This window comes from Camponotus vicinus, unplaced genomic scaffold, assembly GCF_025532165.1.
Source record: "Camponotus vicinus isolate PSW18456_S1 unplaced genomic scaffold, iyCamVici1.0 SCAF_7, whole genome shotgun sequence".
NCBI classification, from domain to species: Eukaryota; Metazoa; Arthropoda; class Insecta; order Hymenoptera; family Formicidae; genus Camponotus; species Camponotus vicinus.
Window position 1 is genome coordinate 5,425,041 of NW_028141979.1, and position 26,532 is coordinate 5,451,572.

The following is a 26,532-nucleotide window of genomic DNA, read 5'->3' on the forward strand; positions in this document are numbered from 1 at the left end:
TAACTTGTTATTAACTAGCTTGCGATGCTTTGCTTCTTATATTTTCACATTGTAATGCTAGCCAACTAAGTAAATAACGGCCGCAGTGTTGTTATCCGCTTTGATATCAATCAAAGTAAATTACCCATTCAGACATTTCGTGGGAGTCAGCATTCCGATGATGATAGTTTAAGATGAGAATTGTGCTGACCACGCTGCTGGCTACCATAAACATGATGCAATTGAAATACGTTCCTGAAAAGTATGAGAGTACATTAAGTATAAGAACATGATTTGAAAATGAGCCAAATTAGCAAGGCGATAATTCTAATATTAAATATTGCCCGATTAGTGTAAAATTCAAAGCTTGTTAGTTATTTTGACATGATCTCTTTAAGTATTAAGTAAACTAGTTGAATTCACGCGTTTCTCTTTATATATATCAAATAAATATAATTATATTCTCTCTCAATGATTTATGCGATAATAGTATCCGAATATTATAGATAATAATATCACATTTATATTAATTTTCAATTATTCTTAATTATTTTATAATTATAAATTATAAAACGGTATATATTAACAATATAATAATACATAACATGATAATATGATAATTAGAAAAACATATTAATTCCAATAATAAGTCAATGAAATTTAATTGCATGTCTTCTTGCCTCAGGTGTTTCACAATCGGGGAGCACATCCTAGAAGAGTGCAAAGATAAACCCTTCGTTCCTTCTTTCCCTATCTTTTTCCACTCAAATGGTTTTCACGATATAGGTGATCAGTCACGCTCTGCTTTCTCATATTGAAAAATTAATCATATTGAAAATCAATTAAATCGAGCTTACCTAAAAGCGGTACAGCGTCAGATGTCGCCGGCATTGTCTCGGCAACCATATTCAGGAACACAGTGAGGGACAAGAGGATGGTTACTCCTATAAAAGAGGTTCGTTGGCTTCGATTAATTATCGAGTGCTTCGAAGAGGTGGCCAAGCGAGATTAACTCTCGGCCCTTGAACGCTCGAAGAGCCTTCAATGCGTAACAACACCATGTTGAAGGTGCTTCGAGTTTCATCTCAAAGTGTCTCCGACCTCGTCGCCACGAACGCAGTAACAGACAGTCGCAAAAATACTCCTTATATTTCTAGTTTTTAATTTCTTGAGGAAATAATATAATCATTAAAAATTTTGTATTTAATATAAAAGTAATGTAAATTAAAAATAAATAGTATAACATTTTTGTTTTTTTTTAATTTTATTAAACATCTTAAATAAAAGTCTTTGAAAATGACGTGCTCATGCAGAATCTAAAGTATCTTAATCCGTCACTGTGCTCGGGCTTTGAACTCATTCGCGAACTGCGACGTCGCGTTAAGGAGGCGCTTTCAAATTATTTAGACTTTCAAAACGTCGCGGCAGGTGCCTCATCTAAATATCAGATGTTACTCGAGTTTTCTCGAAGCTCGTGATATAACGCGTTGAAAAGTGCTCTTAAATCCCTTAGAGACGCGAAGATCAATTGCGGTTAAAGAATATTGTTTTTTCCTGCTTGTTTCATTTTCTCTCAGAATGGAACGTTTTCATTTCTTCTATTATTTCCGAGAATTTGCATCACATTGAGGTCACTAAGACAATTTGGCTAATAAAATGAGATATATATATTTTTAATTAATTTCTAAATCAATAATCAATTCTGAAAAAGGATTATTATTGGAAAAATTACATATCGTCCTATTTATAAATGTTAAGATGATCGCTATAGGGCGACATTGTTGTGGAGAGACGTTATTATCATATCTCGATCTATGAATAGCTACGAGCTTCGAAGGAATTCGCAACGGAGACGATTGCAATTGCTCGACATTGTCATTCCATTGTCGCCGTATCTCCGCGTCGGCGATGGTGATTGTCGCGATCGCTTCCGAATTCGATGGAGATTCACAGTAACGCGCTTCCACGCTCGAAGAAACTCGACATCCTGAATAGAAGGCTCGCCGAAGTTCGCGCGCCGGGACGTCGTTTCAATCGGGATCGAGGGGAAATCTAATCGCGTAAACGCTCGATGCGCTTAGCAAACTTCAGTGCATGACTCTAATCACGGGAGCGTTTACACGGTTGTGCGAGGTGAGGGGAGGTAAGGAATCGGAATTATGCAGCTGAGTGGATTCGAGCTGTAGGAGGCAAAATTTCTACCGAGCATCCGGCTTCTCGGTGAATTCCAAGACTACCACACTTACAAGATAACAATGAAATAAATTGTGTCATGGATAGCGCTAACGTAATCATTTTCTATCCGTGCCTCTACATCCATAATGACATTACAACTACGCGTGCAAGAGAAAGTCTAGAATCACTTTATTGCATGTCTTAAGCATGTCGGCAATAAAGCTACATTATTTATACTTTTTCTGTTGGGAAATTCTCTATCAAATTAATCATCACCAATCAATTATTTGCCATTATAGATTTTTCATTTTGATTTAATTCGATAAACTTCTTAGTTATTTTTAGAGAAAATGGAAAATTGTTGAAAAGTTCAGTAAAAAGTAGTGGAGAAAAAAATCATACAAATATAAACATAAATTTAATAAATTAATTATATAAAAATTAATTTTTATATTTAACAAAAAACGGAATTTAAAAAATTTTTCATGTTCGAGGAAATTTGTCCTTAGAAAGTTAATGTTACAAACGTGCTGTATAAAAAATATAAATTTGCATATATAAAATTAATGTTATAGAAGTGAATCTCAACTTGTTCATCTCAATTTGATACAGAACTCGTATAATCAATATTCGATCGTTCTTTATTGAATTGCGCGGTGATGCGAAATCATATTCGCGTAAAGTTTGGACTCGAGTTTTCGTATAGTACATACGGAATTTTACCGGTTCTAATTTCCACGTCGAAACTCGATAAAGTCCCCGCGGTATTTGATTGCGGAAGAAACTCACGGCGACGCGGGGAATAGTTTCTTCCCGGCGCGGCATCCGGATGCGGGGGGATCCGCCGGAAGTAGGTCGAACCTAATCGCGTAAATGTCAGATGTTCTTAACAAACAGGGACGTGCCTAATCGCGAGAGCTCGAATTTACGAACTGTCGAGAAGGGAATAGTGCGAGTTTTGCATCGAGTTGAAACTTGCCGAGGGAGAGCTTCTCGCCGGAATCGGGCGGCAGGGTGAACCCGAGGACGGCCATGCTGGCAATTAAAACGCACGGCACGATCAGGTTGAAAAAGTAGTAGAGTGTGCGTCTTCTGATGATGACGACAAAAGTGATGTCTATGTACGGTTCCGGGCAGCAATTGTAGTAGATTTCGTTCCTCTTACCAGGTACCCCTAAGATAGAGAAATGGACATTAGTATTATATCAATATATTATTTTTTTTATGTTAACGTAACTTTTAATCGTGAAAACAAACAGCCAGAGTTATGAGAAAAAAAATGTAATAATCTTTCCATATTTTTCTAGATAAAAATATATAAAAATCATGCATATTATTAGAGTTTATATATTGTTAAATATTGAAACAGAAGCTCGCTATTTCGGAATTGAGAAGTGGATAAAGTGGCTTTAAGATCGAAAAGCTAATGGATAGCAATATCCAACTAACATTTCGAGCGAATAATTTTTTCACCGCTTCGTGAATGGCTCTCAATAGCGAATGCACTTGAAATTTTTATTCAAATTAAAATTCTCAAACGGATATTTAATTTAGCGCTTACACTTATGACGTCGCGCACACGTGTAGAAATAATCGATACTGTCAATAAAACGAAATGCGCTGTCGAGCGTAACAAAAGATTGCCGGAAGCGAAAAATTCCTCTACTCTACTCCCTTGAATTATCTCGTGTAACAGGGCAGAGAAAAACGGACGGATTCTATCTTACGCTATTCCTCCGGGTACAAAACGGTGCGCTCTGCTGCAGCCGTAGTTACTTAAGATACATTTCTACCGCGAGTCTCATAATTTGGGCACATACATTACACGTGTACACCGACCTACGCTATTCCCACGCGTAATGCATCGTACAATTTTTCGAGAGATACACGAGATATGGGAAGCAAATGTTCTTGCTCTTGCATTAGAGTAACGATAAAGACTCTACGTGTGCGTGCATCTCTCGAATTTACCCGTAACGATTATCAAGTGACATATGATCGTATACATCATAATTATGATGTTCTCTTCCCGAAAAATAAACCAAATGTTTCTATTTTTGTGCTGCATTTCCAATATAAAGTTGTACTACATGCATTCCATACAAACATGAGTTTATTTTTAAACTTACATTTTGATAACCTACATATGTAATTAAACAATAGAAAATAATTATAATTTTTCTTTATTATAAATACTATTAATCGAAAGTTGTTAATAATCAAAATTAAATTTTATATCATTTTATTAAATCGTACTAAAATATATAGTCTAGTAAATTTTGAAATTTGACAGGGATCAGATGTCCATTGAAAGCGGATTCCGAAAAAATAAAATTTATTTTCTAGATTGTATGATTGTAATCGACAGCATGTAAATGTCGATTTAAACACAAGTTGATTTTTGATATATGCGAAAACTAATTTTTTGAATTATTGACATTAGAATAAAATTAATACAAAGGAATATTTTATTTACGGATTGAAACAAAAATTTCGCGTAAATTGTGTATACGCATATCTACCAATCTATATATGTTAAAATAAATATCCACAATGAAAAATGTTATATAAATATTTGCGAGTGGAAAACTATAACTTAAACTTTAATTTTCAATAAATTCTCAGGTAATTATTCAAGGATTGTGACAAACTAGTATTCGCTTTTCAAATGAGACGCTTCGTTGTAATTCCGACACTTTACCGATCGCCTGTGTGTATTCACCAACGAAAACACTAAACTTGGGGCGCGCGCGAAGGGAATCGCGCCGTGTCTCTTCTCCTCCTCCCCGTTTGACCCAGATACAGGCAATTTTGACAGGGACAAAGCAAGGATCAATACCGTTTCCGATTTGCGAAACGATTGATCATCCGCCCGTGGCCGTGCAAGACTTTAGAATTGCTAATCGGCCGGGAATCACTTTCGGTGCAAACTATCCGGGCGTGGCGACAGTCCCCTTCGATAAGGACTGTAAAAACTCACCCAACAGATCCCACTCGCCGTTAGTGATGAAACTACTGATGTCACCCCCGGTCTCGTCCTGCAGCTGCAGATCCAACTGTCGACAATTTATGACGGTCGATTAGAGAAAACTTATTGCAATCGCACTGCATGTAAGACAATTGTTTTGTTTCATAAGGACGGAAAAATCTAATGAATGATACGGCAATTTATTATTTAAAAGAAACGTCATGAAATTTATTAAAACGGATAAGAATTGAGTTTTTTGGATGTTTACAAAGTACTTTAAAATTAATTTGTCATTAATATTAACCGTATCATTTCTGGGATATTTTTTAATTAAATTATATCTTATTTTTAAAAATATTTGAAAATGTTCTTATTTATTTGCACCAAATACATATATGTAATCAATTTAAGAAATTAGCTTAATTAAATGAAAGAAAGAGAAAGATTCAGAATAAAAAAATATATATAATATATAATGTATCTAAATAATATTGTTATTTGTGATAAAATTACCCTGTCAGGATTTTCATTTCATATAGTCGACTTTGTACAGTTTTGTTGATGTAACTCATATGAATTCATGCATATTTACGTTGGCCAATATGAAGCTCTCGCAATCTTTCGCAATTTCTGCGCGTTTGAATATTGAAGCGAAATTTTTTTTCTCGTTGACGTTTGGGCGCAATTTACGGTGAATTAATATCTGGGTGCGAATTGTTAAGTGAGAATGGACGATTAAATCGAAAAGTCTGTTTTGCATTTCGTTCGTATTCAATTGATCGAACCGAGCTCGGGAAAATCATGGCGAATTTCGTTGTCTCTCTTGCTTTTGCGTCGCGCTTCAATTACGTTCTGCTTATTGTCTTTCTTAATGAACCCCCGAGCGTTCTCGAATTGCCCGGCACCGTGTAATTCGCATCTTGAATTTTAATTATTCCGAAGTTGCACGCTCAACAATTAAACTCGCCGCATGCATTAGTCGTATGGTAGAAACGCATGTTACCACGAGAAACGGTGTTAAACTTTTGTCATTATAACAGCAATATTATAATTATCATAATCAGATAATATCTTCATGTTATTCAGCTATACAGCAATCATTTTTTAAGAAACTAAATATATTTTTTTAAGTATACAAAGAGAGAGAGAGACAGAGAGAAAGAGAGAGAGAGGTTCTATCATCAATTTCATATCTCTTTTATAAAAAATATTAACATATAAATCGAAAAATATTATCTTGTTACAAAATGTAATTTTATAAATTATTAATGTTTAATTATTTATTGATTATCTAATTATTTATATTTTCTTATCAATTTGTTTTAATTTAACATTTTTTATACACAAATTGTGGTTTAAAAATTATTATATAAATTCTTTCATTTTTTTTACAAAATTCTTTAAAATAATATATAATTATTTTCATAATATTCATTTAAAATTTGAAAACATTAAAAATATTTTTTCTTTACATATATTGAACTGTAAGAATAAATTAGCGATAATAAAAGGTAGGTGGAAATTTTAGATATTGTTCTCACATTCATTGTCCTCTAAACATATCTCCCACAATTCTCAAATTTCCTGCAATTCACCCTGAAATGGCGTTTGCTGCCCACGCTGTTAGTGATGTTTCGACGAAATGCCAAATGCATTTTATGCCCGTTGCGGTATTCCTAGAATGCGTAGGAATAGCCATATTTCTTGAACATTTTCCAGAAAATGCTCCAGAATATGCGTGCATATTGATGTTCCCACGAAAAATTCCGATAAAAAGAAATTAACAAGATATAAAAATGAAAAAATTTACATCATACTGATATTTCGCGTGGCTGAGATAATAATTTAAAAAAACCAAGATAATTTTTTTCCTAAAACAAAAATGTCAAAATATAAATTGGCTTCATCGTTCAATTACATTGTAGAAAGAAATTATTTATTACGCTCTCTTTTTATCTGTCTCTTTCTTTATATATTTATCATTTCGTATAGAAAATCGTACATCATATTTTTGATCGAAATAAATAATCATTCGATGTACTTGAGAGAAACGGGCGCAAGAACACTTTCAAGAACGCTAACTCGACTTGTCGGGGATGGCGGAAAATGCGCAGCCGTTGCGCGATCGGAGTACTTTACTTCCGCTCCGTTCTTAGGAATTTCATGGAATGTTCTCACGAACAAATCTTGCATTGGCAAACAGTGAAGATTCTCTCTTCTCCTTCTCTTTCTCTCTCCCGCCCGTTCTCGAGCGCTAATCAAACTCTTCGACGCCGTCGCTTTAAATTATTTCCGCGTCTCGCGTATCGACGAGAAGTGCCGACGTGCTTCCGACAGATTGGAAAATTCGTAAGTTCGACGTCAATGTCGAGCGAACATATCAGGGAACGACGATTGGCTGACCCAATTCCGATAATGCCTATCCCCTATGCTCACCTGAAAGCCGTCGTACGTCCAGGAGCCGAATTTCATCTCGCAGCGCTGATCATCAAAGGGAAACCAGGTAATGTCTATCTTGCAAGTGCTCTTGAATATACCGGGTGGCACGTACAAGCAGGTCCCATTGTTCTTTACAACGACGTTCGTCGGATAAGTGCCGTCAAAGCCCTCGTCGGCGCTATAAGAAACAACGATTCACGTTAATCTTTCATTGATAAAATGTAGCAGATTTAATCGCTCGATTCGATTTCGCTAAAGACGAAAACTAATTAAATTAATTTATAGATTTTCAAGAATTTTAGACATTTGTTTCATTTAAGAAAATAAAGTTGGATGTGTTTAATTATTGCTACATATGCTTGATAAAAATTGGAACAACATAATTACTTTATTACAATTTTTTTACATTGGAAAATATAAGGCATAAAAATGTACCATGGAAAAAATATATTTTTTATTACATTTATTATATTTTGATGGAAATTGTCTCTTTCTTATTTTTTTACTAACTTTATTATTTATTATACGGAGAGAGAGAAGTCCTTATTATTAATGTAATCTCGTGACATTTCAACGGTGCTAGTTACAATAATTCTTTGTTTAATTTTATTGTGTCAAACGCGCGCATTTTTTATGATTAAGATAATTCCTGAACACGTGTGAAACATTTGTTTTTCTTTGCTCAAGAGACTGGACAATATTGCAGAACATGTGAACGTAAAACCTAATATCAGCATTGATGTCCCCGAAGTAAACCCGTCGGTTTATCCCTTCTCTGTAATAATTTAGAGATAATTCAGTTGTCCCTAATGCTGCCCCGTTACGAAGGGAAGCAACGACTACCTCTACTCTTTTATAATTAATATACGATGCAATTAATTCAATCTTGTATGTTAATGTCTATTCGCAAAATTACTTAACTGATGTAAAAAATAATGACATATTTCTAATTCTACATGACCAATTCTAATTTATTAAACTCGCACAAAAAGCATAATTTTTTTGCAATTATTATAATAAATAAACTAATAAACAATTATTGTAAACGAATAATGCAATATAATAATAATCTTAATTATAAATATAACTTTGCAAGTTACAATAAATTCAAATGGACTTTTTCTATAAAAATAAATTTATACATTAACAATTTTATTAATATCAAGTTATATTTTTGTAGATATTGACATATCAATTTAGATTCATTAAATGTTGTGCTATCGATGATCAATTGCTCTGGAATTTCGCTATACATGTTCAGAAAATATGTTGACAATAAATAGTCGTTGTAAAAACGAGCCGCCATCGTAACTGTAGAGTGGCATTTAAGTGTGCAATATATCCTGACATCTCGTGCAGAGAGAGTAAAATAAATTACTGCGAAAGCAAACATTATTTTTGCGGAATATTCTTCAAAATTTAGATTGTGGAAGAGAATTTTTATAGAAAATTCAGTTTCTCGTACAAAAGCTTAAGAATGAGCTTTCATGTCGCACAATTGCAAGATTGAAAATGCAAATATAATTTTGAATAAATTGTGGTATTAGGCAACATTTTAAATATTTACACACTGACGTAAGTATACTTTTTACTGATGTAAGTAACATTTTCTTCACAAAAATAGTGAGATTAATTAAACATGTTATTTATAATCCTATAATATGGACAAAAACTATCAGCGTTTATGTATAATCTATAAATTTAACTATAATTACGACAATCTACGACTAGTCAAATAAAATTTCTATTTTATTCTTGTAGATTATCGTTAACACGACAATTAATATTTAATTAAAATTCAAAAAGTGAGAAGAATATATCACAGAAATCTCCTCCTCAAAGGAAAGTATATTTTCTTCGATTTCATTATATATTTACTTAAGATGTCTACTAGAAACAAATTCTCGTCCCTTCTCTACTTGGATTTACCGTAACTTACGACGACGTACGATTAAACTTCCAGACGGCGTCACGTTAAAGCAGACTCGAATAGACTAGCAGGAGCTAATTATGGACGAATCTACCCCAGGCCTTTGACGTCCTACCTCGTTTGTCCTACACCCCTTTCGATTCTGTTCCATTTGCGTTAACTAACAGGACAACCGCCAAGTTTTCCTATATAGTCGGACGTCAATTGACGCAATTATTTTTGCAGTTCCCACCAGAGAGAATTGACTATTTTTTATGTGTTTGCGCTATAGAAAAAAAACTCAACAGTTTTCATTACTAGAGCAAATCGCATAAAATACGTAAAGGAAGATAGTTTAATTAAATTTCTTTTCATCATATGCCACTTCATTCTTGTCTTGATTATCCCGTTAATTTAGAATTATGCAGAAATTTTTAATTTCCTAACGATTTCTCATGATGGCTGGCTTTCTGTTCACTTAATAATGTGCGCAGATTTGTATACAAAGTGTCAATTAGAATGATAACTGTCTATTCGAACGAATATTTAAATTAATGTAATAATTAATAAAGAAACTCTCAATTAATACACCTTGATTTATTGACTTCTAATTGAAGCCTATTAACGAATACGAGATTATTTTTGTACTTGGAATCGTCGATCAAAACATTTACTTTAGATAATTCAGAGATAAACCAGTTTAGCATTAAAGTAATAATTAAAATATGTAAATACAAATGAGTAGTGTTAAAATGCAAATTAATTTCAATACATCGCGCGCTTTATTATATGCTTGATCTATGCATTAAAAATAAATCATTTTGTAGAGTACCGGCCTCGGAAGAAAAATTCTATTATACTATCTACTTCTATTAGACTTAGTTTTTTAATAATACGCGCCGTATATTAGGTTTTCTTTATTTAATCAGGCGTATACGAACTCACTTGGCGAGAAAATATTTGTAGGAAAGGTCGGCGCACTCAAACCGCGTTACATTGTACAAAATAGAGTATTCTACCTTGAGTGCGTGCCTTGTGTGATAACGAGAACGATCTAAGAGAAGTTCGCTTGCGGAATTCTTGAGGCTACATCTTTGTAGCATCACCGCATTTTGTTGCATTATTTTTATGTAATCTTAAAATGAACCGCAACTTATTCCAGGAAATGATAAGAACAAAAAAAAATATTTCACCATTCAGTTAATAAAATCGTCTTGGTCGGAAATTCTTCGTAAACTTATTGTTTATTTCGTGCGACAGCGCGAATATTATGAGAACAAGCACACTGTGAGATTTTAATTTAAGATTCTTCTAAACTAGATTACATTTTCACTTGATTATCATTTTTTATCTGGGAAAATAACAAATGTAATTCCGTGCCATATTTAATTTAAAAGTACTGTTAAATGCTACATTTGTTTAATATCTACCGAAAGTTTTAAGAGTTTTAATAAAACTCATTTTCTTTAATATAAAAAAATTTATAATTATGATACGGAATAATTGTTACATATATCCTATAATTTAAGAATAAAATGATATAACGCTGTTTTCTAAAATATTACAGAAAAGATTTTTGTCAGCGCTTTGACTATATTCTCTGACAATTTCGGATGTGCTCCACTTAATAATGAGAAGAGGTAACCTCAGGTTCTCCCTCTCGAATACTTAATGAAATCGTCACGAGATTTCCATGAATCGAGGTGGATCGTTCATTCTCGAGGCGTTACTATGCCATCCCTATTTCTCCCGCAAGAATAGTATATCAATGAGTAATACGACTTTCAACAAGAAAGCATATTTATTTATGATGAAAATTTCCATTTTTTTGTAAACACTTTTATAATATTTATTTGCAAATTGTTGATAATTTATTTTCTTATTTCTTATTATTATAATCATTGCCAATTAATTCCTACATATTTAAAACTTGCGGTTTAATATTAATTATTTGATAATTTTGCCTCTGGCGAATGGCTACTTATCTAATTAACATTTATTCAATAATAATAATATGTGTGTATGTATCATATGTAATTCTGTTGTCATAAAAGTTTCAAATCTTTTTCTAGGTTTCATTCATAAAATTGATTTATGATTTAAATTAATTAAATAATAACGATGACATCGCAAAAAATCAATTAATTAATAACAGATACATTTATGTTTTACATAAATATTATACATAGATTCTGTACGTAAATACTTTTGTCTTGTAATTAAAAATGTGATTTATATATTTATGCAATTGTACACAATAATACTATAAATTATAATAAAAGATTATAAATATAAAAGCTGTTTTATATTTAATTATAGAAATGTATATAAAATTTATAGAAATGTATATATATACAATGTAAATTTTCTGAAATTATATGATTGTTACAACTTTTCCCAATAAAATTAACTATCAAATTTCCTTCATTTACATCGAGTTCACTCGATACTCCCACGTGCACCGTATTACTTATCGTAAAGATGAACCCGTTATCACGATAGCAACGTTTCGAATACCGTTCTGGAATTCTTAATGAAATAGTCTCGAAGTTTCTACAAATCGATTCACCCACTCTCAAATATATATATATATATATATATATATATATATATATATACATATATATATATATATATATATAAAACATCATTCTTCATTCTTTCCGTTTCTTAATCGCTCCTTTGGGAGCCACCGTCTGAGGAGAAAGCATAATCGTGAATGAAAATCGCTCAGACGTGCGATTATGAATATATGTACTCGAGAATGCGGCAATAAAGTATTGAATCAGTGCAAAAGTTATACTAACTGTTGAATGGCGTTAAAGTCCATAGAACATTTTTGTATTTTTAATATTTGAAAGTACGAATATCTCGAGATGCAAAAATATATAACTTCAGGAATATTATTTGCGAATTGTAAAAGTTGCAAGAGAAGTCTATATATATGGATCATTGAAAAGAAGTTTCATCCTGAATTTTATCTCCAGTCATGATTCTTGACGAAAATCGCAAAAGCAAATACATGACTTAAGAGATACTCGATTCTAGCATTGAAGTTACAAAATATGCTATCGAAACTTTTTCGTTCGCGTAATTGTATTTCTAGTTGGAGCGAACATAATTTCTCGAGCTGCAAACGCTCGATGTAAAACGTCACGAGACTCTCGTTCGGATCGATTCACGCTCATTCTACACGCCTTATTCCTTTCTCGCCCTTAGTTGCTCGCAATCTCGCAGAGAAATATGATTTTGAATGGGATGCAACGGGGCAATTCTACGAATATAAGGCGGTTGAACGGTATACATAATACAGTCTCAGTCGCATCCGAACGACAAAGGATTGGTTGGAACACGGCCAGTTGGCCGCAACCCAGTCCGTTATTTCATTCTTTTCGGATCTACCCTCTATACCACTCGTCTCGTACTCACTACCCCGCAAAATCATCTCGAGTGCATCCCGCGCAGTACCCAGTGCCACACCCACCATTGCCATCGCCATCGATAACGAAGGGTGTTTCGTCTTTCGTTTTGTTTTTGTCACCCAATAAATCGCATAAACCAAAGAACGTACTGGACGTTTTCGTTTGGATGAATTTTTGCTTCGATTTTTTATCATCGATAACGGATTTCTGTAATGTAATGTGCAATTTTGCACAAATTCGCATTTTAGGAAGTAAACATAAGTATGAAGATTATGAAAATATAGATGAGTTTTCAATATTGTTACTTTTCCTTTCTCGTGATCAAGTAAATTTTATTTTAGCAATATTATTATCGCACTTTAGCTATTTTTTATTGTATATGTCCACATCTATTTTAATTCTCTCTTATACATATATTATATATTATATATTAAATATTATATATTATACATTATATATTATATACATATATTAAATATTATTTTTATACATATATATATACATTCTTCATCTGTTCTCGTTATTATAAATCTTATGGATAAATCACTATTTATAATTTAAATATGTAATCTTTAATCTTTAATCTTACTATAAAAAATCGTCATCTATATTCACACATTTCCTTGTGTAAGTAGCACATAGTACACGATTTTCATGAATTTAATTTTAAAATTTAAAAATTAATTTTAATTTACATTCTTTTACTTTTGATTACTTTAATTAAATTCTCTTGCGTCTATATGACTTTTTTATTAGAGATGAAAAAAAAAATAATAAAGATTTATCACATGCGTTGAACTTGAAACAATATACATGGATTTATCGCATGCGTTGAACTTGAAACATTTTAACCGAATATCGTCAGCCTATAAGAAGATCCATTATTAAAGCTCGTAAATTGCTACGGTATGTTATTATCTTCCGCTTTCTGTTTTTGCATTGCTTTATCACGCAGTTTTATCGTTTTCATTTTCGCACAAAAGTTATGTATGCGAAAAAATGTTGAGAAACAGAAAAATGGGTCGACCGTTTACGCGTTACTTTGTGCGAACGTTCGTTTAACATGCACGCTCATGAGATACCGGCAAACAAGAGAGTAATAAATGAACGTATGAGGTAAAAGACCACGCGGGCATATTGATTTTGCAAGCAATGTAAGCGTTATACTCGTTCAGCTCACCCACACGATCAATCTTGCCGATTCTACATTTAATACCGCATGTATGTTACAGTATTACGGAAGTTATATTTTGATAGAATTCGAGAATTTTTTTATGTTCTGTAAATTGATTAATAGCACGTTTAAAAAACACTAAAGTTTTTAAAAGAAGAAAACTTAAATCGTACAAATTTAATTTCAAATCTTATTTATTATCATCTATCTCAATATTTTTTGCACTTTATAATCTCGTACATATACCTTTTTTAAATATTTTTGAACTTTTTATCAATAAATTACAAATAGTGCAAATCTTGAGATCTGATGAAACGACATCTTACGAAGACTTGTGACGAAGAATTGAAAATAGAGTAAAGTGATAAGTGACTATTGAAAGTACTTTTTCAATTACTATGAGATAAAATTAATGGTTGCAAAATATATTTAGAATATATATTGTATCATTATTAAATTAATTTTCAATTACTGCAAATGTTCTACAAAGAACAGAAAAACAGGATTATCATATTCTTATTATCAACACATGTTTTTGTCACCAAATTTTATTTTACTTTTTTTTAATAGATTTCTGTGATCAAAATGTATCGATATATTATTAATATAGTATTAATAATCCGCGTAAAAGTTACGTTCTGTTCAAATCTAAATAATTCGTGAATCATAATATTCGCTAACGAGACAAGTCATACTGAAACAAGACCCATTGATTATCATTGTTAACTATAAACCGATAAATTTGCAATTGTCGATTACGAGAAATTAATGGTTCCTGAATTTTTGTATTCGACAAATGTTTCATTACGTTTTTGCTACACTTTATTGATTCTTGTACTTTACTTGATTTGTCGGCGTCCCGGCGATAATTAGAAATTTCCCGCAATTGCAGCAATTATCGTCTCGCGGCATTCTGAATTAAATTGCCATTTCGTCTGATGGCAATGAAGCCATTGTCGATTTGAGACTCACTCGTACGATGTTACCTTTGCGGATGTAATCGCATTATCCCGTTATTGCCTGACATTTGGCACAGTCTTTCCTATCAAGATAGTTCGCAAAGATATTCGCAGGATCATCTCGTGACCGAGATTCTGTTGACGTCTTAAGGTGAGAAATGACTAGATTATACATATATTCGAATTCTTTCCTTTCGGAAAATTAACTCTTTAGTGGAGATATAAAAAATAAGCATAAAAATAGCGTGGAAAAGACCTATAATATGTCTTTGTGCATTTAATACATAGTTACGCAAAAGAAATATAGTTACCGTTTAATGTTTAACGAGATTTACATTCACGCTTTTATTAGCATGTTATAAAGTTTAAATAACCATTAATGTAACAGCATTCTTCTTACTGTGAAAAATTTCTTGAACACCGTTGTAATAATTAACTCTAAATATCTTTATATTATAACACTATATTTTTTATAATATATAATATTATTTTATTGATATTGTATAAATATATGTATATATAATCTTAAAGAGCTATTTTATATAAAAAGTTGATTTTCTCTTGATGTGAATAAGACCATGGCTTATTCTGTGCTATTAAACTTAATCAAGGCGAAACCAGTAGATTGGCAATTGCATTTCCCGACAGATTAATATGGTATAATTCTTGTCAGACTATCGGAAACAACCTATTTTCAATATCTCGCAATTACCACAACCGCCAATTTCTGTTTTGTTCCATAAACTGAATTGTACGTTGTGAACGATATTCCGGTTTTCCACTATTATTATTAGTATCGATAGAAACGTCAATTTTTTATTCGTTCGATTTTTATATCAAAGATTTGACTACGTTAAAGTGAAACTTTTCGTACAAGAAAAATAAACACGAAATGATAGAAACTCAATAATTTATATTGATTATATATGTATATAAGTTTTAGTTTTCATATAATGCGCTAATTCGAGACAACAAATTTGTTTCTTAGATATAATAAATTTAAAATTCTTAAAAATGTCAATGTTTTGTGAGATAACTTTATTTCTTAAACGAGTATTTGATATGTGAAGATCTCATCAACCTACGTACATTGCACATTGCAATTGTGGCAAGTTATATCTCTTGATGAGCACTTTAATCTCGGTAGTAGTTATGCAGTTACGTTCACAGCAAAGGCACATAATTGCATATTGCGCGTAATGCGTATCGCCGAGGAAGGTACAATATGATGAAAACCACAAGAGTACTCTAATAAAGCATAAAGCATTTAACCTACTTGCGAAAAATTTATCGATTTCTCGAGCTTCTTACTATGACCCATTTTTGGATGAATATATATAGTTACAGAACAAAAAGAAATTGGATGATATATAAATCAGTTTAAATATATAGAGACAAAAAATATCTTTATAGACACATACACATACACCAACACACATTACACACGCACGCATACACACAGATACATAGATCTAAAAATATATATACATACATATATTTATATTGCAGTATGAACATTAAAACAATTCAAGTAACATATCTCGATTAAGCTTTGATATGCATGTATAACTCTCAATCGAGTGGCATTAATTTACAAAATAAAACACAATACATATGCAAAAATAACTTATTTATCAAAGTTATTGTAAAGTTATTTTGAAAAAGTAGGTTAGGTTAGGTAAAGAAATATTCATGGCAAGCAGTTACTTATTACACAATTAATAATTAATTAATTAATTAAAATATGAATTATACATATACATAATTGTGTGACTATACGTACTGATAATATGTAGACGTCATTCGCTTCGAAATCCAGTTTCTTGTATACACATTGATACTGATAGTACGAGAAATATTTTGTGCCGCCGAGCGCGTTTTTTTGACCTGTGACGTAGCGCGCTACTGTTTACATTCGACCGCTGTTGTCATTCGCGCGGTAGAGGGGGGCGAGTAGGTGCGTATTATCCCTCGGAATGTGATCGCGAGAGGTATCATGTATCATGAGACGCGAGATACGATTATTTCTTATCAAAATATGCGTAATTAACGAACTAGTGCGTCTGACAATAATACGTCGTATCGTGCGTAGTTGCCGACACTCATTTACAGTCGATAACTATTCAATAAATACTCGCTATTAAATAAATATTAAATAAATACGAAAAGAATGGACTTCGGAGTGAACGGTATCAATTATGATTAGTACGTATAAACGCAATCTTTATTAATTTTGACATACAAATCTAATATTTGTCAGCAATTAATCGAAGGCACATTTCACGAGACTTATTCAAAGTCAAAGTCTAACGCGCGACAATCGGAAAGGCTATATTTTTCTCATATTATGGCTGGATATTTACCTTTAGTTATCGAATTGAGATTTTTAGTCTTACATATAATACTAGAGGTAATAAGAATGCTTTGTAAAACGCACGAGCACATATTATTTGTTAGTCAAAATATGAAGAAAATGTACCTAGGAGCAACAGGTGTAGCGACGATCACCCGCTGGGTGATGAGGCGCGCGTGTGAATTGGCCGCGCGTTCCTTCCGCTTGAAATTCGTCATTTTCCGTCAACTCGCGAGACGACGTGTATATTGAACGGATCGTGCAAGCATATTTCTCGCATTATTCTTTTTTACAGTATAATAAAATGCGCATCGCGTCTGTAATAACGTCGGGAGTGCTGATTAAAGTATCGCGCGTTCGTCGTGTTTCAGTGATTAGTGAGCGCGGGACAATAATTAATGTGTTTTTACGAGTGCTACGAAGGAACAGCGACAAAGGGATGAGAGAGGAGGAGGAGGTTAAGAAGGCATCGGATGGCGAAGCAACTATAATTAAAGGTAATTTATGTATTACTTGCAAAACTAATTGTTTTTGCTTCAGCGATATAGTTGTATAGCACAACAAATAATATATAATTATAATGAATGTAAAATGAAACATTTTTATGTATCAAGTGTTTGTCTAAATTTATTTAACAATAAATATAATAATTTAACAATAAATATAATAAATTCATAATAAATTTTTCATAGTGTTTATGTATTATAAACAATGTAGATCAGAATAAGATGGCTTATGATTGTATTGTATGAAGTAAAAACAAATTAATATATGTGGAACATATGCTATGAAAAATTGTTAATATTTAAATATTAATGCTATATTTTAATTTTTTTTCTTCTTTTAAATTGAAAATAATAAAATTTAAAATCTATATTTTTTGCTCTCTTTACAAAATTGTTTTAAGAGTTAAATATTAAATTATCACATACAAGAAAATATATTCAAATGTGTTTTTGTATAGATATGAAAGATATAAATAATATAGAAAGGAAATATTTCAATTCGCATAGCATATTATAGTTTTGTTTGTAGTTAGTAGAGCGTTTATTAATTAAAAATTAATTTATTTCATAAAAACTATTAAATATTTTTAGTCTTATAATGTGCGACCATTTTACGCTAATTTTTTATAGCTTATTCAGTCATTTCATTATTATCTATTTTATATTATTCGGAACAAAATTAAATGACGCGAGATCTAATAAATATTTGGCGAAATAAAAAACTTTCAATTAATTAATTTATATTTAATTTAAATTTATAAATTAGTCAAAGTTTATGTCAGTTACATATCAGATATTGAAACGTTATTGAAATAATAAATGCCTAATATCACATTGAAAATAATGATAGAATATTATAACAAGATATTTTTATGTAGACAAATAATTCATAAAATCATATATCAAGAACATGAAAAATTCATATTGAATAATACTGATTGCGCGGGAAGTTTTTTATTTTAGATCTCATATCATTTTTTTTCAGGCGTCAGTGATAAAACTAGCTTATATTCGACATATCATCGTTTTGTTACATTATTGTATTATATTTCAAAATGATATTAATTGCCGTCATAAATATTGATTAAAAATAATTAATGTTGATTTTACTTATGAATCAGAAATTCCAAAATTTATCTTAAAACATGAATTGATCGATTATAAAACATTTGATATTGATAAAAACCTCTAAAATTGATTTAATAATATTCGAATAATTATCAAATTTTTAAAATTAATTAAAAATATCTGATATATAATATATATATATATATATATATATATATATATATATATATAAATAATATTTAATAGATCATATCTCAATTTTTTATTAAATTGCGAATATAGTTACATCAAAATCAATAGATTTACATTTATTTATGTTTTATTATATAATTACATTTATTTACAATTTAATACGGTCAACATATTATATTTCATATATTCCATTAACATATTATATTTCAAATATTTTGTTTTTATTTTTTAAATATAATTTTTTTATGGAAACACATTCAAAATTTAACATTTATAAAAAAGCAATTTAATATATTAATATTGGTATAAAATTATATAGCCACAAAGATATATATAAAGAAAGATGGAAAACTTAATATATTATATGAAAGGAGCGATAAATGTAACAAAAATGACGCATTCTCAAGAAGATGATTACGTAAGTACAATGTTTGTATTTATAATAAGAAAATGTTTCACATTATTTTTGAATAAAATTGATATAAATATAAATTTCATATGCCAGTAGTTATAAGAAATTATTGTTAGATGATAAATTATTCATGAATTAAATTATTGAATGTATAGTTTTCGATTATATTCACTATATATATTATTATAATTAATTTAAAATTATTAATGTTTAATGATTGAAAAGAAAAGTGATAAAACGAATATATATAACATATATTTTAATTATATATATTTTATTTTTTTAATTTATTTTAAAATTATATAAAAATTAATAATATATAATATATTATATTTTCTCTCTATTTTTTAATTTCATTTTTAATTTATATAAGAAGGGAGAATTTTTAGAAAAAGATAGATTTCTTTGTGATATTATCTATTCTTTTCATGTACAAAAAAAGAGATTTAAGAAATAGACATTGAAAAATCATTTTTTTTTATTTTATGCATTTTTAAATGTTAAAAAATTCTAAAATGATAAGATATGTATATAGATAAATTAATATACACGATTATTAAAAAAAATTTCTGATCTCTCTATTGTATCGTTATCTTCTATTGTTCTGTTCAAACATAACTTACAAAACTGAATTTAACAAATCGAACTACTCGCTATGACAAAAATACTGGCAGCAAAGTGAAATCGTACACCTACCCTGCATCAACTGTGGTGTCACTCTCGTGCTGTAATTTATCGCGAATCATATATCTATCGCATTCATTCTGCATGCAGAATAAATTCTAGCTACTCGATTGTATCCACGGTATCTCCGATACTGTTCGCGCTTGCGAGAGCCGAAAACCACTTAATATTCGTCAAATAGAATGAGGGAAAGCGAGATAGGCGGGTGGATTTTGTGAGAAATAGAAGGGGAGACAGAGTGGAGGGAGGAGGAATGAGAGGTAGCAGTTGCACTCGGAATTGCATATTGGCGGATCGGACTTTCGGGCACAAGCTGCCGCCAATATATTGTCAACCGTTCTGGAAGCGCGATCTGTTCTCTCAATATGTAATTACTAGTAAATCAAATGGCCCGACCAAAGTGATTTAGATCCCAATAACCAGCGACCAAAATGAGTAAAATCGGCACAAATAGTCGGCCGCATTCCGTTCGACAAAAGAAGCGCTCGTTGATGACAGTAAGCGCGAAGATCTTTTTGTATAATTGATCGATTGCTCATTGTAAAAGCTTGTTTTAAAGCGTTCGTTGTTAATTAAGATATGCTAATCCAATATGATGTACAATGATACGCTACCGCGAGTACTGACTTTTTAAAATATTTATATTAATACGTTTATGCATCATAAATATCAAAGGCTAACATTGCAAATTAGTCTAAAGAACGAGCTAACAGAGAACAAGCTTCAACCATGGAATGAGAAATTCCTATGAGCATATATCATAAATAGTAAACATGTTAGTCCAGCATCATATGCATAGAAACATATTTATTAATATATAGTTACTTAATATCACGATTAATTTTGTACTTTTTAATTTAATTTCACAGATAATTAGCAGTTAAATTTTAGATTTATTTCTATTTTAATATTTTAAAGAGATATACATAAAGATTAAATGTTGATTAATATTTTAGAAGCATATTTTAAAGAGATATACATAAAGATTAAATGTTGATTAATATTTTAGAAACATATAAAGATTAAATGTGATAAATGTTAACTATCAGCGATATTATCTGTATATTGTTATTTAACCAAATCAAGCTTTGTAGAGAAGAGAAACTAGAAGAGAGAAACTAGAAACGCGGTTGGCGTTAATTGCTTGAAATGCAACTATTACGTTTGAGCAAATTGATCTGGTTATAATAGCCGACTGTGATAGAACAACTGAAACCTCACCCTTCCTTTATGCGAATAGATAACCGCACTTGGGCTGGTTAGATAATTGAAATATCATGAAAGACGTCGGTATGCTCGTTGGTTTAATCGCGAGTCTTGGCAATGCAGCATTGTGGACAGTCTCGTTGAAGTAATCTTATTGACGCTGAATAAGGATATTTGCTTGGCAAAGCATAAACGAATAATTGAAATTGAAAGAAACTGATTATTATCGTCATTAAATTTATTGAAACTTTATTAACTTTTCAAAATTAATAATTATGATATTAAATTAATTATTTTTTAATAATCAGACATATAAAAGTATCAAGATAAACGAAGACTATTGTGACATTAAATTTTCGAATATTAATTATACATGTATTTAATTTATTTCTATTTCGAAGATTATTTTTTTTAATTTTTTTGATGCATTTAGAATTTTATAATTATCACAGATATAGGAGAAATTAAGGAAAATATGTAAAATATTCTATTTACAAGAGATACAAATCCTTTGCACGATATTATTCTTGCTCTCTTTTTTATTTATTAAGTAGCAGTAAATCTTCACGAATTTCTATAACCTACTCAATTCTAAAGGTCTTAGATTGACTTTCAACTTAATTAAGAAACTTCCAGATTGAATAATTGTGTGATATTCATTAAGGAACAGAATAGAGAAAAGCGTTTAATCCTGCAAATTCATGGAAGTCATGTATAAAAAAGTCTATTTTCTAGTTCCAAGAATTGATGAAAAAGTATCTATATCTTGTCCTTTTGTACAAATATTTAAACAATACATCGATTATATATGTCTTTTAATTTATTATCATATGATATATTAAAGATGCTAAAATATTAGGTACATTAAAAATATTTTAAGATCACCTAAAATTATGTGTGCAATTACTCTTATAAATTAGAAGATTTTTCTGGATATATAAACCTGATTTTTTTAAATATGTATAATGGATGTAAGAATATTGGTGTAATTATGAAGAAATTAATGAGAAAGTAATGAGAAACTGTTATGAAAACCAGATATAAAAAAAACTAGATTAATAAAATAAGAAACAATACTTTAATTCACTTTTATAAAACCGAGAAATATTTATAATCAATTTCCATTTAAATTTATTTTTAAATTTATTTTAGGAATAATGTATTTTATAAAAAGCTAAAAAATTTTTAGGAAAAATGTCCACGCATGTATTATTATATTGCTTTATAATTTCATTAGGTTGAGGTGAAATCCGTGATCGCATTCATTTGCGACAAACTGCCCTCTACGAATGCTATAAGAGACAATAATTTCGGTCACTTCGACAATTAATCTTTAATACGGGCCTCTCTCTCTCTTTCTCTGTCTCTCTTTCTCTCTCAATCGGGCTGCGATTCGGCGGATTTACGCGCACATTATCCGCAACCAAAATCCGACCGCATTCCGGAACGTGTTCGTCGATCGAAGTGCCTAAAAGCTTAAGCATATCGAATTGACATTCATTATGCATGGGAAAACACGACACGAGCAATTTAGGATGCAGTGGATACACAGAGGGGAAAAGGCTGGCGGGGCAAAAGAATAATATGAGAAGCGATTGACAGACCGGTCACAGGATCGCCATAGTGTTTAATCTGCTTTGGCTTGAATTTCAAAATACGCGATAGCTAATGCATATTGCCTTTGGCGCAACTCCAAGTCGCCTATGCAGTCGAACCCCCTCCCGACCTCGTTCGCAACGATCCTCCTGACCCCTCGTACACATCCGTTCCTCTACCAAACTGTTCATTATATGTGTGCCCTACTATACTAACCCCGTTGCCATCCCTTCGCGTCCAATGTAAACTCATTTTGTTATGCATTAAACGCCGCGAAATGTCGCTCCCTCCTACCCCTCTCACAATTTCTCGCTATCCATCGATATGCCTATATCTGCATCCCTCCATCTCTCTCATCCCTCGTTTCCTCCTCAAACGTTATTTATGCCATATTAATCGGATATCTCCTTTATATGCGCATGCATCCTCCTTTCCTTTTCTGAACTATGTACTTCCTCCTATATACTTCTCTTGTTGCCGTGTCCTGTGACGGTGGCCTGAAATTGCGGACGACCTCGCGTTTGCCTGCAACCAATCCCGGCGGTCGCTTGTGTGGCGGTGAATCTTGGCGCGGGTCATTGATGATCGACTCGTGTACGTGTATATGGATCGGTGCGGTCGCTTATTAAATTTAGTGCAACTAGCTGTAATATCAGTATTGAGTTTCTATTAGTATTTTCATGCCATTACATTATTAAAATAAATCTCGATAACAATAAAAGAAATGAACAAAAGCAGTCCTTCGGAATAGAACGCTGAATTATTTGAATTTTCACAGAGAATTGTACATTCATTTTGAATGAAAATTTACGAATCTTATATTGATTTCTTATATTTATTTCTATAACGGATATAACGAATAAGTAAATATAATATAACGGATAAATAAAATATATATATTAAAGAGAAATATTTATTTATATAATAATTATTTAAGGAGCAAAAGAAGGCTAGGAATCAAAGACGCAGGTAATGGTGCAGGATATTAATAATACATTATGATAGAAATTTTGTAAAATTATTTATCTTATATACAATAAGAAGCGCAAAAATATATGTTTAAAATACTGTCGACGACGTTTCGACCCTGCTCTAATATAAGATTATATTATGTTTTTCCTATTTGACTTTGAAAAGGACTCAGAGCAGGGTTGAAACGTCGTCGATAGTATATTTTAAACATATATTTTTGCGCTTCTTATTGTATGTAAGATAAATAACTTTATAAAATTTCTATCATGATATATTATTAGTATCACGCACCATTACCTGCGCACCATTTCCTAGTCTTCTTTTGCTTCTTATTTGATTTGTATCATTTGAACCATTTTTAAATTTTTATATTTTTACTTTTTTTAATAATTATTTATATATGATAATTATTTATTTATTTTTTAACGATGTATAATATAACGTAACATAACGTATAGCAATAATGGCGAATCAATATTTCTTGTGCATATTCACACGCGTATACTTCTTGCGTGATATTACCGCAGTCTAGGATAATTTCGATAACTCGGCCATTAACATCTAATTGAAAGGATGCGAATTGGCGGAAGGCAGAAAATTGCGCAAACGAGAAGAGATTCGATTACTGACGATCCCGTAGTATCGTATCGAAACGAATGAAATGCGCTTAATATACTTAGGATCGCTTGTTCCACTGCTCCGATTAGCGATCCGAATCAGTCTCATCACGGCTTATTCCCGTCCGGAAAATGGTCGAAAATTGCTTTTTCGCATGCACATTCATCCGACAAACGTCAGCCGGTGCTCTGTTATTTCGCTTCTGCTTCCAACTATGTCGTACAAAAAAATAGTTTTTTTTTCTATTAAATTATGTAAAATATTGCACGCAATTAATTAAACTTATAATTATCGCAATAAAGAACAATTAAACGCGAAATTATATTTTTATAGTCATGTTTTCAAAATTATGCGTTTTGTACACAAGTTTAAGATTGCGCGAATTTAAATTAATAATTTAAACTAATTTAGAATAAAAAATAAATTAAACTGATATAATTTAATTGAAATATTGTAAATGAATTTATTCTAATAATACGATTATGAGTTTATTTTATTGGAGTCAATTAAATTATTAAAGAATATCACAAAAAATATTTCTTTCTTTTTTGATTGCCCAGAAAATAAATGTACTTTAATATATACGAGTATACATATATGCGAACAGCCGGTCATGACAGGAATAAACGGTCAATTGCGCGAGAGTCATAAAATTTTTAGGGAGGGACCCCATTCTCCGTCTTCGCGTATTTTATGATGTATCAGGATCTTAAAGCTAAAAGGAACAAACGTTCCTTTCGGTGTTTTTGAACAGCGAAGCTGGCTCTTTTTTATCGTCAGCTGGATAGTCTGTTCTCACTCATAGTCAACGAGATTTCAGTAAGTGCACTAAGAAACAGACATTCTATCGCGGCCAACATTCAGTTTCCCGGATTGCCCTTTGACGATTTTTCCTTCTAAAATGCAGTATATTTCTATACTACTTTAAAATTTTAAAATTATCGCGGGTGATTTAATGCAGCGCACGTAAGAAATGTTAAAAAATGTATTTCAAAAAGAAAGCATTCTTTTACAATTGATAACTTAGTTTCATTTTTCTATAATAAACTATATAATTCAAAATAGAGATAAATTTATATAATCAAGATAAAGAAATTTACTTATAATTTTATAAACTTCATATTCTAATATGTATATATGTTGATATATCTTTCTGTATGCATGTTTTGTACATTCTTCAAATTTAATTTCTGCATTGCGCGATTAAATTGTAAATTGAACTCTTCTGAATTTCGTTACGAATTATGAAATAAATGAATTTTACATGAAAATATACACTGGGAAATCCTGAAGAAAAACCAATTAAGTGGAAATAAACATTTTAAGTAATTTAATGAATTTTTCTGTAAAATAAATTGATTTATTATATAATTTTTAACTTTTTTCTGTAGATTTTAATTGACTGCAAATTAAGAAAAAATATTTTCGCTAAAAAATAATATTATTAGTTTCGAGAAATATGCTATATTATTAATCTAATAAAAATTAAAAAATAAAGATAAAATTAAAAATTAAAGAATTTAAATGTTTTCTGTATGTTTTAATTTTTAAATAATTCATATAATAAAATTTATAATACGCATTCTATTTAATAAATTTCCAAGCCTTAACAAATAGGATAGGATTGTTAATGCTCGACATAAAAACCAGTGGATGGAAAATGCGTGTGTGAAAGTGGAACAAAAATCATTTAGCTAAGCGCGCGCGTAATTTGTCGATTGATAGTATCGGTCGTCAGTGAATTATTTTGCCCTCCCACAATGAATTACTCTTAATTATTGACAATCACAGAATTGTATTTAGAAGGACCCATCCATTATTATAAGAGAATCCAAATGAAATTTCTTACTCGCATTACTTAGATTGATTAAAAAAAGATGTATTTTGACAATAATTACAA

The 26,532-nt window shown here is 30.9% G+C and overlaps 1 protein-coding gene across 6 annotated transcripts in view; it reads right to left on the reverse strand.

Moving 5' to 3' along the window:
* Positions 1-26,532, reverse strand: part of Nachra7 (nicotinic acetylcholine receptor alpha7 subunit) — a 195,488-nt gene that overhangs the window by 12,134 nt on the left and 156,822 nt on the right. For 5 of the 6 annotated variants that reach the window (XM_083104945.1, XM_083104949.1, XM_083104946.1 and 2 more), the window contains 5 exons: positions 7,559-7,739; positions 5,135-5,210; positions 3,134-3,328; positions 837-923; positions 125-234 (listed from right to left, as the gene is read on the reverse strand). In XM_083104945.1, coding sequence (XP_082961071.1) covers positions 125-234; positions 837-923; positions 3,134-3,328; positions 5,135-5,210; positions 7,559-7,739 — 649 coding nt within the window. Of the gene's footprint in view, positions 1-124; positions 235-836; positions 924-3,133; positions 3,329-5,134; positions 5,211-7,558; positions 7,740-16,808; positions 16,874-26,532 lie in introns of those variants that run through there. The other variant, XM_083104950.1, reaches the window with a different exon arrangement.